We start from the raw sequence: 16,733 nt of genomic DNA on the forward strand, positions 1-16,733 counted from the left end.
ATATAATATGGGCCGTCCTGAATAAGAACTGATCATTGTTTTTTTCTACAATTAGACTCTAAAGTCTAATAATGTCCCATTTCTCAGAAAAGAACCGTCAAGTACAACCAATAAATAAAACGGATATTAAAGCAGAAATGCAAATAAATAAGTAAGTAAAAATTCACGAGCATTTTGTAGTATTATCTCTCAGTCCTGGGCGTCTAAATGAAAAGCGCTCTGCAAGCGCGTTCTCTCTGTGTTGTTTCTGAAACTACCGTAATCACTGTAATATGCGCGCACACTTAAAATCAATCGCGGCTGGCTTGACCGTGTTTTTCTGAACCGCGGCTTGCTTTACCGCAGTGATTATTTGCATGAGACGCTGCTTTAAAAAATATATATAAAAAATACGGGACAAAACCCGTCCCGTATTGATTCAAAACGGGACGCGCAATTTCATTCTCAAATACGGGACGATTCCGTATTTTAAGGGACGGGTGGCAACCCTACCGTGCGCACGCTTTCGCAATCCGTTCCCACAGTTTGTAAACTGCTCTCACGGATTTGTGGCCCCGCCCCCAAATTCAAACAGGACACCTGTTTAAGTGCTGGATGCATTGTTTTGCATTTATTAAACTTTATTTCTCAGTAGGCTATATGAGACTATGCAACACTGACAAAACAGAGTTTTTAGCTTTATTTTATATTAATCACCAATAGATTAGCTGCCAAAACATCATGTGTTTTAACCTATTGGTTATTAATGTAAAATAAACGATAAAAAGAAGCCTGTTTTGTAAGTGCGGTCATGGTACCAAAATAAAATAATAAGTGAAGAGTGCTGTTCAAACGGCTTTGTTTTATATAATAATATTTTTCAAAATATAAAATTACCTGAATTAAAAAAAAAAACGAGTTTTGGAGAGGAGAAGGTAAAAAGCAATACAAACAAATAATGTACAGGTTATGTTGCCATTCCTTTGCTCTCAAACTAAATGCAATGTAATAATAGGCCTTATTTAATAATAACATTAATAGTGCAGCATGCATCTAACTCTGGGTGAAAATCTTATCATAATCACAAATCCGTGAGAGCAGTTTACAAACTGTGGGAACGGATTGCGAAAGCGTGCGCACGGATTATGAATTTGTGGGTACGGATTCAAAAAACGAGGGTACGGTTTACAAAATCTGAGCGCACGGATTGGAAATTCGTGGGTACGGTTTGTTAATCCGTGGGCACGACTTGTTAAACCGAGGGAACAGTTTAAGAATTCGTGAGTACGGTTTATAAACTGAGAGAACGAATTGCAAAACCGTCCCCACGGATTAATTATTTTTCTTCTACAGGTGACGTAAGGGGCTCCGTACTCCAGCGATGGACTGACAGAAAAATAAGGATGCGAACAGAATTCAGAACAAAAGCTATATGTTTTAGATATTTGAGAGATGTTTTTGACGTTAAGATCTTTAATATTCACAGAATGTCAAACTCGTTATCTTGTTCTGAAAAACACGCAAGATTGTCAAAAAACGCAATAGAGGTTTTGCACTTATGTTACGTTTCGGCTTGGCCATATTGGAGATACTGGGTTGTAAACAACAGCATTGATTGCACTGTTAATGTACTACTGAATTCGTTCTTCTGCTAATTTATGCTATCTAAACCATGGAAAAAGCGTACAATCAGTATTAAGATATTAGCCTAATATTTCACCTTACCTGACTGAAAATTATAAGAACAAGAATGTTGTCAAGATGCTTGCCCTGGAAATCCTGGTTCAGTTTGGCCAACCACAAATGCCTTTGTTCCTCAGACAGTTTTCTGCACTCTTCTTGTTTTGTTTTAACTTTTGGAAGTCTTTAGTACTCCAAATGTTTTTCCCAGTCTGACCGATTAGTACAGCCCAAAACATGACAATAATTGACCATTTTCAGCAGAAATAATCAGCAAAATATGCAAGTTTATGCAATAATATCCAATATGGCTAATTGATGACGTGTCATAAAAACACTCCATACAGTTCACTATACAGAATCCAGAACAAGAACAATATTTTAGATACACTGCCGTTGAAAGGTGTGGGATCTGGAAGACTTGTAATGTTTTTTAAAGGAATCTCTTATGCTCATCAAGGCTGCATTTATTTGATCAAAAATACAGAAAAATATTAATTTAAAAATAATATTTTAATATACTTTAAAATATATTTTATTCCTGTGATGGAAAGCTCAATTTTCATCAGCTGTTACTCCATTCTTAAGTGTCACATGGTCATTCAGAAATCATAATACTGTATGCTTGATGTTGGAAACAGTTGTACTGCCAAATATTTTTTTGGAACCTGTGATTTTTTTATTTATTTTTTAGGATTCTTTGATGAACAAGAAGTTAAAAAGAACAGCATTTATTCAAAATATAAATCTTTTCCAACAATATACATCTATAATTGTTATTAATTTAACACATACTTGGTGACCCCAAACTTTTGAGTGTAATGCTGTTCCTTTTTAACATTTTATTGATTCAAGTTTCAGGTTCCAAAAAATATTAACCAGCACAACTGTTCCCAGCTTAATGAGCTTATGAAACTTCTTTTAGGAACATTAAAGATCTTATGGTTTTCAAACTTTTAAGCAAAAACATTTGGGATAATGTAAACACAAGTCAGCAAACTATATAACAATGTTCTAGTGTTTTTTTTTTGTTTTTTTTTGAATATTTATTTATTTATTTTTTTACATATTCTGCCTTTGATATTTACAGAGAGAGAGCTTGTCAAAGTTTTTATCTTGTCCTTATTTTGGCGAACATACAAGATGTCAAAAACAGTCTTATTTTGAATGTACACCATTTAAAATCTACATTTTACAAAGCACAGCAGATTATTGCTTTTGTAAAAATGTTGCTACATGAAAAAATAAGTTTTTTTTTTCAACTCTTATAATAGCCCCTGACAAAACAAGTGCTATATTCACCTAAAAACAAAACGTAATTATGAATGCAGATAACAGAATCCCGAATAACAACAATCTATTTTTGATATCTGAGAGATATATATTTTTGATATTCATTCGTCCTTATTTTGGCAAGCATACAAGATTAGTTTGCCTTTTCTGTTTTGACACAGCAGTGCTGCTTTGCAGTTGTCTCTGCTTAGTTTGTAGTGTATTGTATATCTAAAAGAAAATTCTCACGTTGGATGGCTCTCTATATAGCATCTTTGATAAGGAAGAGATTTGTCCAGCCATGTCCTCCATACCCTTGGGATGTCTCTGATGTCTGTGTGCTCTCAGACCATATTTGGAAAGGAGACAATCATTTGCTCTGTGCCAGAAAGCCACAATACATCATGGGAACAGTCTCAAAGGGGTACACTTGTTGTGGACTGGATTTGTTCCCAGCTTATGGAAATTCTGATGTTTGGAAACCAAACCAACACAACTTTGCCATTAAAAAAAAAGTTTGTGGGACGGGGAGATGTAGAGATTGCCTAAATTTATTTTGACAGATGGATACAGCGTTAAACTAAACTTATCCTCCCTGGGGTTTTTCCCATAGACAAACCAGCCGTCAAATTGCTTCAAACTCTTTCCAAATATGTCTTATTGAAGCAAACATTCGTGTGAAACGGTAGAGGTTTGTATACTCAGAGTGGTTGTTTAACGTCTGGTCATTGGGTTGTTTATACATAGAACACAATATCAATATTCTTACTTGATGTTCAAGGTTAAAAATATAATTCAGTTTAACAGCACGCAGGTCATCTAGTAGTGTTTAAATTCTCCATGTAATTTCCGACTGATTCAATTAGATTATCTCTGAAGCAACTATAAGTCTCCACCGTCCTTTACAGACTGACTCAGTGGCTTGTTTGAGACATCATACTCATTCCTGGGCATTGTGTCAGTTTCCTATGTTTAGCCCCAGCCCTGAGCTTGACTCTGGGCAGTCTGGACTTCCCCTATGTGCTTAGAGAGCCAGTGTCTTTTTTTAATCTCCTGAACTTGTGCACATCTTTGTATAGCTTTCAATACGCATACGTTTAAGTACTCTTGACTGTGATGCAAAAATGCTGGGCCAGTGTTTGCAAATGTCCTTTGGCAGACATGTCACGTGACATATCCAAACAAATATATCTGGTTCATTTAACCTCAACTCTTTACTTTGTGCAGCACTACGCAGAAACATGTAGATGGCTGTTTGATGTGTATTTATGACCACCATATTTCTCCTGTGAGATAAGCTGTTTCAATAGGATAGAAGCAAATAAGTGATAACAGGTGTAGCTTTAGATGCAGCAGTCTTAAAAGGTCAATTTTAAGAGAGTTCTTCCATAATATTCTTCCATATTCATTAAAGGCATTGTTTTTCCTTCTGAAGCATTAGTGAGCATCTGAACCTTCTGTAATAGTTGCATGAGTTCCTTAGTTGTCCTCAGTGTGAAAAGATGGATCTCGAAATCATGCAGTCATTGTTGGAAAGGGTTCAAATACACAAAAATGCTGAAAAATCAAAGAATTTGTGGGACCTGAAGGATTTTTCTAAAGAACAACAGGCAGTTTAACTGTTCAGGACAAACAAGGGACTCATGAGCAACTATCACCAAACAACAACAACAAAAAAACTGCCGTGGATCATTCAAGTAACAACACAGTATTAAGAATCAAGTGTATGTAAACTTTTGAACGGGGTCATTTTTATAAATTTAACTATTAGTTTCTCTTGTAAACATCTTTTATGGGAAATGTCTTATTCAGGTCAGTACTTAAAAAAAAAAAATAACATGCATTGTGTATGATCCCTCTTATTTTGCTAAAATAATTACCATTTTGCAGATTCTTCAAGGTGTATGTAAACTTTTGACCTCAGTTGTATACATTTTGTTCATCATTTTTACAAATAAACAAGTTTTAGGAATGTTGAAGCCTAAATAGTGAGCAGAAGTCAAGCCAAACATAGGCTATAAACAAAATACACCATGCTTGCATGACTTCAGTTTTTCAGTCTTATTTAAAAAAACGTTTTCCTTAAAAGTTTGAATTAAAATAGTTTGCCAGAACGTGATCATAAAAACGAGGCTGTGAAAAGTCGACTATATTGAGTACATGAGTTTACCTGTTTGGTGTGATGTTTAAAGACACAATATGTAAAAATTTGGTAAAAAAAAAAATCCAAAAAACACTTTCACAGTGTGATATGTCATGCAGTTGTGTTACATTATCCCAAAAGTTCACCGGGATTTGTATGAAGTGTGACAGCTATTCTGTAATATTGAGAATGATTTTTACAACTATATCTTTATCATTATCTTAATAGATACATCCTTGGTGTGAACAGGCCTTACTCAAATACAGTATGTGTTGTGCAAAAATATTGAGTTATTACTTGCAAATACTGTGAATTTGTTCAAATTTACTTTTAGTACGCTTGTTTGTGCAGTGTAAACCCACCAAATAATTAAACAAATAGTCACATATCAGTAACAGGCTAATATAGCATTTACATTACACGCTCCTTGCAGCTAATTCATTACTATGACTAAAAGTAACACATCTATACATACATTTTGGATTTAATCTTTTATTCCGTGGTAACGTCTATAAAAGCAATAAATTGTTCGGTGCATGCTGTATTGTGAATAAAGGTGCGTTATCTACGCTGTCTACTTGTGAAAAGCAGTCATGTCTTCCTAGAACTCAAAATAACAACTTGTAAGCTGGAAATTTTCTGAGAGCTACGACTTGTACCACCTGACCACTGCAGAATAAATTGTAAAATATATAAAGCTTATGTTAACCACAGACCTTATTTCACAGACTGAATCAGTGGCTTGTTTTAGACATCATGCATTGTGTCAGTTTCCTATGTTCACACCCAGCCGTGAGCATTTCAAGTCGTAGAATAAAACATAAAAAAAATCTTGAGCTTCTGTTAACCACAGACCACATTTCAACCCCTTGACTTCAGGACAATGGAACCAGAAATGAAATGAAATGCTTATTTGTGTTTTCCTACAAAAAATAAAATACTATACATCATCCCTGCATACATTTGTATCCACTTTTAAATGCAATAGCAACATCTCAAAATTCAGTCACTAAGTGATGAATAGATCCAAGTCCCCACTCTACGTTTCTCTTTTTTGCTAATCAGTTGCACTCAGATATTACACTTGATTTTTCTTTTTGAAAATAAAAGTTGCCTTAGACTTAAAGTAACACCTACAATAGTCACATGAATGTAGTGGCTTGCAAAAACCTACCTGTTCTCATGACGAAAAATGTCCCAGCAGGCACACAACATTATAAGAAATCCCTATTTGGTTCAATTTCTATTGCGACATCAATTCAATGTCATGACAACGTCTAATGACAACTTTAATTTGTCGCACAATACCGACGTCAGCTGACATTGATATTTAGTTTTTTTAGGTTGCAAAATAACCAAAATCCATTGTCAGAGGTTGACATCAATCTGATGTTGGGATCTGATGTCAACCCGATTCTCATTTTCAACAAAAATGCAACATCTGTCCAACGTCGGAGGTTGAGGTCAATCTGATGTTGGGTTCTGATGTCAACAAAAATGTTCATTTTTAATCCAAAATGCAATGTCTCTCTGACATTGACGGCAATCCGATTTTCATTTTTCTAACCAAAATGTAATGTCTGGCCGCAGTGCCGCCGCTTTCAATTTTGGGCCTATGACAAAATATGAGGTTGGGCCCCCCCTACAGGGATGGAAATTAACACCCGCCACCAGCCAAATGCGGGTGATTTTGTGTTGTGGCGGGTAAACTCGCTTCACCCACTGGCCACCGTGGCGGGTAAATAAAAATAACATACTTCAACCGGACGGCGTAAGGCGGTAATGCACCTTAACGTTGGTTGCGAACTGCCGTTAAAATACACGAAGAAGAAGAAGAAGAAGACAGCGGACTCTTTTAGCGGAGGCACACCTTCAAAAAAATGTGGAGCTGCCGAGAGTTTCGCGCTATAGTAAAAACGAAACCAAAAGTAAAAAGCGCACGCGCATTCAAAAGCAACTTTAATACCCTGCGTTTAGAGAGCGACTCCCCAATGCGCGCAAATTAGGCGACATAAAATATCTAGGCTGTTATAGTATGTGGGCTGTAAGTTGTGTAGTTGTGAAGATAGCTCTATATCATGATGGAAAAATACGATAAATGTCAGTATTTCATTGAGACTTGAGATTAAATAAACTGCTCAAGTATAGTAGATCTTGTAGTAGTATTTTTCACATGCAGCTACAAATTGTAGGTTAAAAACATAAAGTGGCTGGTAAAAACATTTAGTGGTTGGTAGATTTTGAAATCCACCAGCCACACTGGCCGGTGGACAAAAAAGTTAGTTTCCATCCCTGCCCCCCTACCACACCCATTACTAATAAAGCAGATCTCTGGGGGCCCCTAAAGGGCGTGGGCCCTTAGAATTGGGGTACCTGTGGGAACTTTTTCGCAAGATGCAAAATACGTACCAATAAGTCCATATCACTGCAGTTTCCAACAGAAATGAACTCTTGAGGCGGTAAAAGAGCGAGCGCTTGTAGTTGTTTACCTGCCCAGTTATAATTACAGCTCCTTATGTTTCACTTTCTGGACGTAACATACTTGCTCGATAGCTCAGCTGGCACGAAATTGGACTTAGGATGTGGAATTCTTCTTCTTCAAAAACAGATGCATGAGTGCTGCCAGCATTGCTTTAAAGGTTGCAGAAGTAGAAGGTCAGCTTGTCAGTGCTCAGACCATACAGCACACACTGCAACAAGTCAGTTTGCATAGGCGTCGTCCCAGAAAGAAGCCTCATCTGAAACTGGCTCACAAGAAAGCCCACAAACAGTTTGCTGAAGACAACCTATCCAAGAACATGAATTGGCCATGGGGTGGCCAAGTATGTCTCCAGACCTGAACCCTATTAAGCACCTTTGGGGCATCCTCAAGGGTAAGGTGGGGAAGCACCATGTGTCTAACGTCCAGCAGCTCCGTGAGAAGTGGAAGAGGATCCCAGCAACAACCTGTGCAGCTCTGGTCAATTCCATGCCCATGATGATTAAGGCAGTGCCAGATAACAATGGTGCTAACACAATATATTGACACTTTGGGCAAGTTTACTTCGGGTGTACTCACTTTTGTTGCCGGCTATTTTGAAAATAATGGCTGTATGTTAAGTAATTTTCAAAGGACAGTAAATCTATACTGCTATACAAGCTGCACATCTGGTACTACTGGAAATTGCTTGAAAGAATATCACTACTGTATAAAAAATCAATAACAGAGAAGTATTAATTTGTAAAACGTTGCTGTTTTCTATTGGTCCACCCTCTGGAAAAAGTGTAAGTACTATAGTTGTTCTGTTTCCTGTCATACTGATAAGGCACTGCTGAGTCTCTCTAATGTTGGAAATCAAACACAGATTGCTGGAGGATGCCTGCTAGCGCACATGTTCTAGAAACCATTTCACGCTTGAATAATACAGACTGGTTGTTCTGCACTCCGGAATTTGTCATCGCCTATTATGTAAGCTCAACTTGACTCAACAATAACATGATAGACGTTTTTGTCTCATACTTCAGTAATTTATAGTCTTCCTAATAATGTTGTTTCACGCTGAGGGATTACAGGGTGATGGGTGTGAGTACGTCGGTGTGGAGTCGACAGAGATTTAGAGTTAGTTGACGCTGCTGGCGTGTTGGATGTGTCTTGGCATTTAGGTGGCTGTCTGTGTGCCCTATCGTTGTGCCACTGGCACTGATGTACGCAGAGAGACCCAGCTATTATTCAGTCAACAGGTTTCAGCAGGTTGGCAGAGACTCTGAGGCAGGCAGAAAGTGGAGGCAGATGGGGGATGTGGCCTGTCCCGTCCTTTCGTCACGCTTCCAGAACTAGTAGGCTGGCACATATCTTTGGGCTTGGCAATTGAGCAGAACCAGTGTGAATAGTACACAAGCACACACACAAAGTCATTCAAGAGGAAAAATTTGCTTGACTAGAATTAAAAAGTTTTTTTTTTTCTTCTTTGCTAATGATTTATAACACCCTGGCTACTCTAAGAATCAAATTTCATTGTTGAAAGATGCAAGATGTTCTAATATCAGTTTAACACTATTTTGGTGCTCTTTTTAGTATCACAAAATTTGGAAAAAAATACAAATACTTTTTTATACATTTTTATAACATTTTTATAAACATGTTCAACTTTGAATACATTGGTGTTAAATTGTGTACGTTTCAAGATTTCAATTAATCAGACATGCTTTTTGATTAATATTTTTTCTAGAAAAATTACATTTTAAAAATAAAGATTTGACAGTCCAATAATAATAATAAACATGTATTATTTTTTATACATTTTGAAAACAGTTGTGCTTTAATATTAACCATGATACACTACCACTTCAAATATATGTGTGTGTGTGTTTTAATAGAAATGTATTTTTAAATGTCTTTTATTCTGCAAATATAAATTCAAAAATAAAATTGATCAAAAACAACAGCAAAACATTTGGAATGTTACACAAAAAAAAAAAAAAAAATCCTGAAAAAACGTTTCCACAAAAAAAGCAGCGAAAAATCTGTGTTCTTTTAACATTGATAATAATAAGAACCATTATTAATAACAGAGTACCAATAATAAAATTGTTTCCACAAAATATTAGGCAGCAAAATTAAAATTTCAGTTTTTCATCACAGAAATAAAATACTTTTTAAAATATATTCAAATAGAATTTTTTTAATAATATTTCACAATATTATTATTACTGTATTTTTTATCAAATAAATGCAGCATATATATTTATCAAATAAAAAGGGAAAAATAATAATAAAATAAATCCTGAAAAAATTGATTCCACAAAATATTAAGCAGCTTTTCATCACAAAAATAAAATATTTTTAAGAATACAGTGAAATAGAAAAGATTTATTTTAAATTTTAATAATATTTCACAATATTATTTTTACTACTGTATTTTGGATCAAATAAATGCAGCCTATAAATAAAATAAATGCTGTTCTTTTGAACTTTTTATTCCTCAAAAAAATACTAATTAAAATAAAATCAAATAAAAATCCTAAAAAATATAAATATATTATGCAGCTTTTTAACAAGAAATAAAACACTTTTTAAAATATATTAAAATGGAAAATATTTATTTAAAATTGTACTGTTTCACAATATTATTATTACTGTATTTCTGATCAAATAAATGCATCCTTATGTAGCCTCAGTACAAGAAACTTCATTAAAAACATTATATGTATAAATAAAGCAATGATATTTTAAAATTGTTTTTTTTACAATATTTGTACATATATATTGCCTCTTATGTATAAGATATGAAATTGCCTTCAGAGATGCATCTTCAGAGACATATTTTTTATTGCCTCCTTTCTCACATTAATTTCACTTTAAACGACTTTGATTTGTATTTTTGGATATCAAGAAGCTTTACTCCTGAGTTTTTCATCTGTATTAATGCTTAAATCTTGTTTCCATGATTGTCACTTGACATTATGAGCTCTTAAACTAATATTGCTAATGTTGAGATGACTCTGTTATTGAAACATGCATATGCTTTTTATAGGACATTTTAGGCCAGATCTTAAAATAGTATTCTACTGGCACAGAAGATATAGTCTCTTATTACTTGCATAAATTTAAACAAATCCATAAATTTAGACGCATTAACACAAGCCTATACCAAAGTCTTCTCTAACCTTTTTAACAGTACCTTATTCAAAATGTGTATCATGATTATGGACATTGACCAAATAGCTTTGATATTCAAATTGTGTCTGCAGTATATGCATAAACAGTACTATGTTTCTTGCAGTTTATCTAAGTCATATACCAAGAGTTTAACAGTAAGGGAGTGAGAAGTGTTTTGCATGTTTCATATTACAAACTGAAACACAAGACATCTTGAAGTAGGGCTTTTAACAGACTGCAAATGTGTCACAGACAACAGTCCTGCACAAAATAGAGCAGACTGTCCAAGGTACTTTCCAATTAAATTGCGCCAAGCTAACTACTGGAAATTGAGTTAAAGCAAACTGAGTTATCAGACAGTTATGACAAACAACATCAATGCTCTGTTTAAAGCTCACAATAAACACATTATTCACAATTGCATTTTAACTATTTAAGAGTATCTTCCTCTCCACCGAATTTACAGGATAGAGAGGTAAGCGCCATTCTCATGATCTCTTGAGGCCAAAATTGACCAATCAGAATTAAGTATTCCAAAGAACTAATTGAGAGAATCCATGTACAGTGCCTTGCAAAACTATTCATACCCCTTCATTTTTTTTCACATTTTGTTTTGTTGCAGCATCATGTTAAACTGCTTTAAATGAGTTTTTCCCCACATCAGTTTACACTCCATACACCATAATAATGACAAAGCAAAAACCAGATTTGCAAATTTGACACATTTATTAAAAATAAAACACTGAAATAAGTACATTGCATAAGTATTCATACCCTTAACTCAGCACATAGTTAAAGCACCTTTACAGCCTCAAGTCTTTTTGGGTATGATGTGACAAGCTTTGCACATCTGCATTTGAAAATTATCTGCCATTCTTTGCCTCACCTTTTCACCTCTCAAGCTCTGTCAGCTTGGATGGGGGTTGGCAAACATTTTCTAGAGTCCTAGTGGTTCCAATCGTCTTCCATTATGGATAATGGAGGCTACATGCTTCTGTGAACCTTCAATGCAGCAGATTTTTTTCTAAACTCTTCCCTAGATCATTGCCTTAACGCAAGTCTGTCACTGAGCTCTACAGACAGTTATCTTGATCTCAGGACTTGGTTTTTGCTCTGATATGCATTTTCAGCTGTTAGACCTTTTCTGAGAAGTGTGTGCCTTTCTAAATCATACTCATTCAAATGAATTTGCCACAGTTTAACTCCACTCAAAGTGTAGTAACATCTAGAAGCAATATGAATGCTCCTGAGCTAAATTTCGAGTGTCCCAGAAAAGGGAATGAATACTTATGCAACGGGATCTTTTCAGTTTTTTATTTCTAATAAATTTGCAAAGTTGTTACAAACCTGTTTTGTGCTTTGTCATTATGGTGTATGAGATGTAGATTGATGTGGGAAAAAAGTAATTTAAAGCAGTTTAACATGCTGCAACAAAACAAAATGTGAAAAAAATGAAGGGGTATGAATACTTTTGCAAGGCACTGTATATTATCTTGTTTTTCAAATCAAAATGATCCGGTCTGTAGGAATCTGTGCAGCATGGGTTTGCAGATTTGCAGCATCTGAGAAAGGCCTGCTCTTGAGAAATAGGATTATAGTAAAGAGCGTGGCCTCAATAACATGCTCTTTTCACAGCCATGCCATATTTGTGTTGCTCTAGCTTCATTAAAGCCCCGTGATTCCTCATCAAGGCTGCCTGGTGGCATTTTATTCACTTTCACCAGCTATTTTTGGCATAAGCCTTGATAATGAACGTGTGACAAGTAGCATGTTGATGTTTTCACAGATTGAAAGGATTTGTCAAAACTGGGTCATTAGTTTTCTACTTTGACATGGGTTTATTGTCCTTGTATTTCACCCTTGTTAGAATAGACGTGTTTGGTTTGATTGGGGATTTGATTACTTTAAGCCTATTTCCATTTTCCGTTTTTGTATCTTGTTTTCTCATCTTGGGTAAATAGTAGCGAAAATGAAGAAAGTTCTTCCTTTGAACTCTCTTTATGTAAATCAATTTGTTGTTGCATTGTTTAGAGTTAAATTTGACTTCTGTATGAAGAAATGTATAATTTTATTCAGCAAGGATATATTAAGTTGATCAAAGGATGGAAACCCAGCTAGTGTTACACAAAAATATTAAGCAAAACAGCTGTTTTCAACTGTGACAGGGTTGCCAAGTCCACGGTTTTACTGCAATATTGGGTAACTTTTACACTGTTGAATGGAGTGGACCGCCAACAGAAAGGAAAACCGTGGGGAAAAGTGTTTTTTTTTTCAGTCTTGAGGAAAATGGAAATTAAAAAAATAAATGAATAACAATATTTTTTTTCAGTTTTTTTTTTTCTGTATTGTAAAAATTGCAAGCATACATACAATTTCATACACAGGGTTTTTTAAAGTCTTTTTCTATTTTTTATTGGACAAAAAACTAGCATTTATACAATTTCATACAAGCTTTTATGATAATTGAATTAATCCATACAAAGAAGTGAAAAAAACTTCCTGTTAAAGCAAATACAGAATTAAATGTCACATTTTAACAGTTTAGGTCATACTGCCTGAACACCAACCTCTGCTGAATACAATTTGTCACCCGGTTCAGATACTGGAATATATGAAATGGTGATTTTGTACCTACAGCTATTTCAAATGAACATTACAGTAATACTTCTGCTTTGTTCATCTCTTAGGTGAGCGTGCTGACCACACTGGAGCGGCGCTTCAATCTTCAGAGCGCTGATGTGGGTGTCATCGCCAGCAGCTTTGAGATTGGCAACCTGGCCCTCATTCTCTTCGTTAGTTATTTTGGTGCTAAAGCCCACCGCCCTCGGTTAATTGGCTGCGGAGGCATTGTCATGGCTTTAGGAGCGCTGCTCTCCGCATTACCAGAATTCCTCGCCAGTCAATACAAGATCGCAGACACATGGAGCAAGGATGTGGGGCGAGACGTGTGCTCCAACTCCTCTAAAACTGATGAGACGTGTGGGAATAGAGCCAACACCAACATGATGTACCTGCTTCTGATTGGAGCCCAAGTTCTGCTGGGTATTGGTGCCACACCTGTTCAGCCCCTGGGTGTGTCCTACATAGACGATCATGTGCGGAAGAAAGACTCCTCTCTCTATATAGGTTAGTGCAATTTATGTTTGCTACATGCGTTTGGTTTACATAGCCACAGGCATCAATTGTTTCGCGTAAGTGAATTGCACCACAGTTATTTAAGGAAAAGCATGTATCTCCCCTACGGCTTAGTGAGTAAAAAGTAGATGATAATCAGGGTGATTTATTGTGGTTTCAGGCCTTCCGATGCAAGCCAAAAACCACTGATCTATTAAAGTGGAACAGCTAATAAACGGTTCAGCTGTTATGTGCCAGAAAGCAGTGTGTGGACAAAACTACTGGGTCAATAAGAAAAAAGCATATGCGTGTGTGCAAACGTGTCGTATTTTATATTGTTTGGAACCACAGCTTTCACAATATAATTGGCAGGTGAGCATTGCTGGAAGGGTTTTAGCATAGTTACTTTTATTTTGAATGTGTAGGGGGAAGAATGGCACGGAAAAAAAGCTTAAAACACAATAACGCTTTTGTGGGAACAGTAGATAGCACATATTGGAGGTTTGCAGCATATATACAGTGGAGATCAAAATTAGAGAATCTATGAATACTTGATTTGTTCTGAAATATTGTTAATGTTCATCGCTCAATAAGGGTGACCATATTTTAGATTAAAAAAAAGAGGACTGGGAGGGCATATCCCATAGCAAAACTCAAAATATGTCATTTCCTAAACTACATATTTTACAGTCACCGTTATGCACAATGATCATAAATACAGCTAAAATATCTGTGTTTAGATATAAAAATTTACCACGGTTATCTACCACAGTTTGCAAAATGCAAAATGTTTCAATACAAGCATTTCAGTTAAATGTAATGTAATGCAGATTTGGCAACCCTACATCCAACCAAGGCTGCATCTAAAGCAATTTAAATACTCTGCATATCGATAGCAACTCGATACGCAAAAATGATGGGTCTTTTCTAGCGAACCAGTCTGTTATTTTCTAAAAAAAAAATGTACAATTTATACACTTTTTAACCTCAAATGCTTGTCTTGTCTAGCTCTGTGATATGCATCTGTGCACTCCGATTCAATACAGTTAGGGTATGTCTAAAAAACTCCCATCTCATTTTCTCCTCCAACTTCAAACATTTAAACATGCAAAGAATGTCAAATGCCCTTTACAAAAATAGTTACAACAGCGATGTAGGATGCTTTTTAATTTGGAGGAGAAAATAAGATGGGTGTTTTTCGACATACCCTAACTGTCTTAAACCGGAGTGCACAGAGTATGTATGCGCATGAGCATTTGTGGTTTTTTTTAGAAAATAACCAATCGTTATGCTAGATAAGACCCTTCTTTCTCAGCTGGGATTGTTTAGAGCCCTTTGAAGCTGCATTTAAACTGCATTTTGGAAGTTCTAACTCACTTGCCTCCATATAAGTTTACTATATGGAGAACATTTCTTTACGACTGGTTCAGGACTCTGGCTCGGCCATTTCATTATTTCAATGTTCTTAGCTTCAAGGAACTGCTTTACCTGCACTGCTTTTGCAGTGTGATGGGGCATTGTCTTGCATAAAAATTGAAGGGCTGATTGGCAGATGATTGCAGGGAAGGAACCGCATGTTTCTGAAGGAGGTTCTGATACACATTTGCATTTACCTGCCATGTATCTGTATAAGAGGCCCAACTCTGCTGGAGAAAACATCTCCCAAACCATGATACTTCCTCCTCCACATTTCACTGACTTCTTTATGCACTTGGGCTTCAATCTTTTACCCAAAATGTTTCCCATCCGACCCAAATAAATTAAACTTGCTCTCATCACTAAGTGAACTTTGAACTAGTTAGTTTCTCTCCACACAACATGCTCCTCAGCAAAGGTGAGCTTAGTCTTTTGAATCTCTCTGCTGATGAGAGGCTTGGTCACTCAGTCTGACTTCTCCTAAACATGCCGAGACAAATCCTTACCCTGTTCAGCACTAAACTGGCTTGCAATTCCAGCTGCAGTGTTGAACCAATTCCAAATTCATTTGTCTTACGTATATGACCAGCCTTTTGGGGGGACTGGAATCAATTAGTGTGGTTGCAAACCTGCAATATTCGAGAAATCACAGATTTGTAATGACCAGCTTTTCTTTCAATGGCTGAAAGAATCATCATTTTGGCCTTCATCTAGAAACCTTCAGAGGCAGGGTTTCAGTCACCTTTTTTGGGGGGGAAAATGCTCATTCTCCAACTCCCCCCGAGTTAATAAGTTGAGTTTTACCGTTTTGAAATCCATTCAGACGTTCTCCTGTTCAGGCGATATCACTTTTAGCATAGCTTAGCATAGATCATTGAATCCTATTAGACCAATAGCATCGCGTTCAAAAATGACCAACGAGTTTCGAGAATTGTCCTATTTAAAACTTGACTCTTCTGTAGTTATATCGTGTACGAAGACCGGCGGAAAATGTAAAGCTGCGATTTTCTAGGCTGATAAGATTAGGAACTAAACTCCCATTCCGGCGTAATAGTCAAGGAAGGTTGCTGCCGTAATATGGCAGAAGCAGGCGGAGTATTATCATGAGCACATGTGGAAATGCTAGCCTAGCTGAGAAGTTTTTATACATAATGTAACTGCAGAAGAGTCAAGTTTTAAATAGGACAAATATCGAAACTCGTTGGTCATTTTTGAACGTGATGCTATTGGTCTAATAGGATTCAGTGATCTATGCTAAGCTGTGCTAAAAGTGATATCGCCCGAACAGGAAAATGGCTGAATGGATTTCAAAACGGTAAAACTCAACTTATTAACAAGGGGGGAGTTGGAGAATGATCCTATTTCCAAAAAAAGTGGAGTGTTCCTTTAAGGAAAAGTCATATGATTCCAGGTCAGGACAGGCATTTTCCACAGAATTATTTTGCTTCTCCGATAAGGCAAACAAGGCAAACATTTGAGAACAATGTTGTA

General features: G+C 36.1%; 1 protein-coding gene across 1 annotated transcript in view; it reads left to right on the plus strand.

Moving 5' to 3' along the window:
• Positions 1 to 13,843, plus strand: part of LOC141346157 (solute carrier organic anion transporter family member 3A1-like) — a 37,424-nt gene extending 23,581 nt beyond the window's left edge. The window contains exon 2 of the mRNA XM_073851072.1: positions 13,400 to 13,843. Within this exon, the coding sequence (XP_073707173.1) occupies positions 13,400 to 13,843 (444 nt within the window). The remainder of the gene's footprint in view (positions 1 to 13,399) is intronic.
• The last annotated feature ends 2,890 nt before the right edge of the window (positions 13,844 to 16,733 follow it).

Source organism: Garra rufa, chromosome 11, assembly GCF_049309525.1.
Source record: "Garra rufa chromosome 11, GarRuf1.0, whole genome shotgun sequence".
Lineage (NCBI taxonomy): Eukaryota > Metazoa > Chordata > Actinopteri > Cypriniformes > Cyprinidae > Garra > Garra rufa.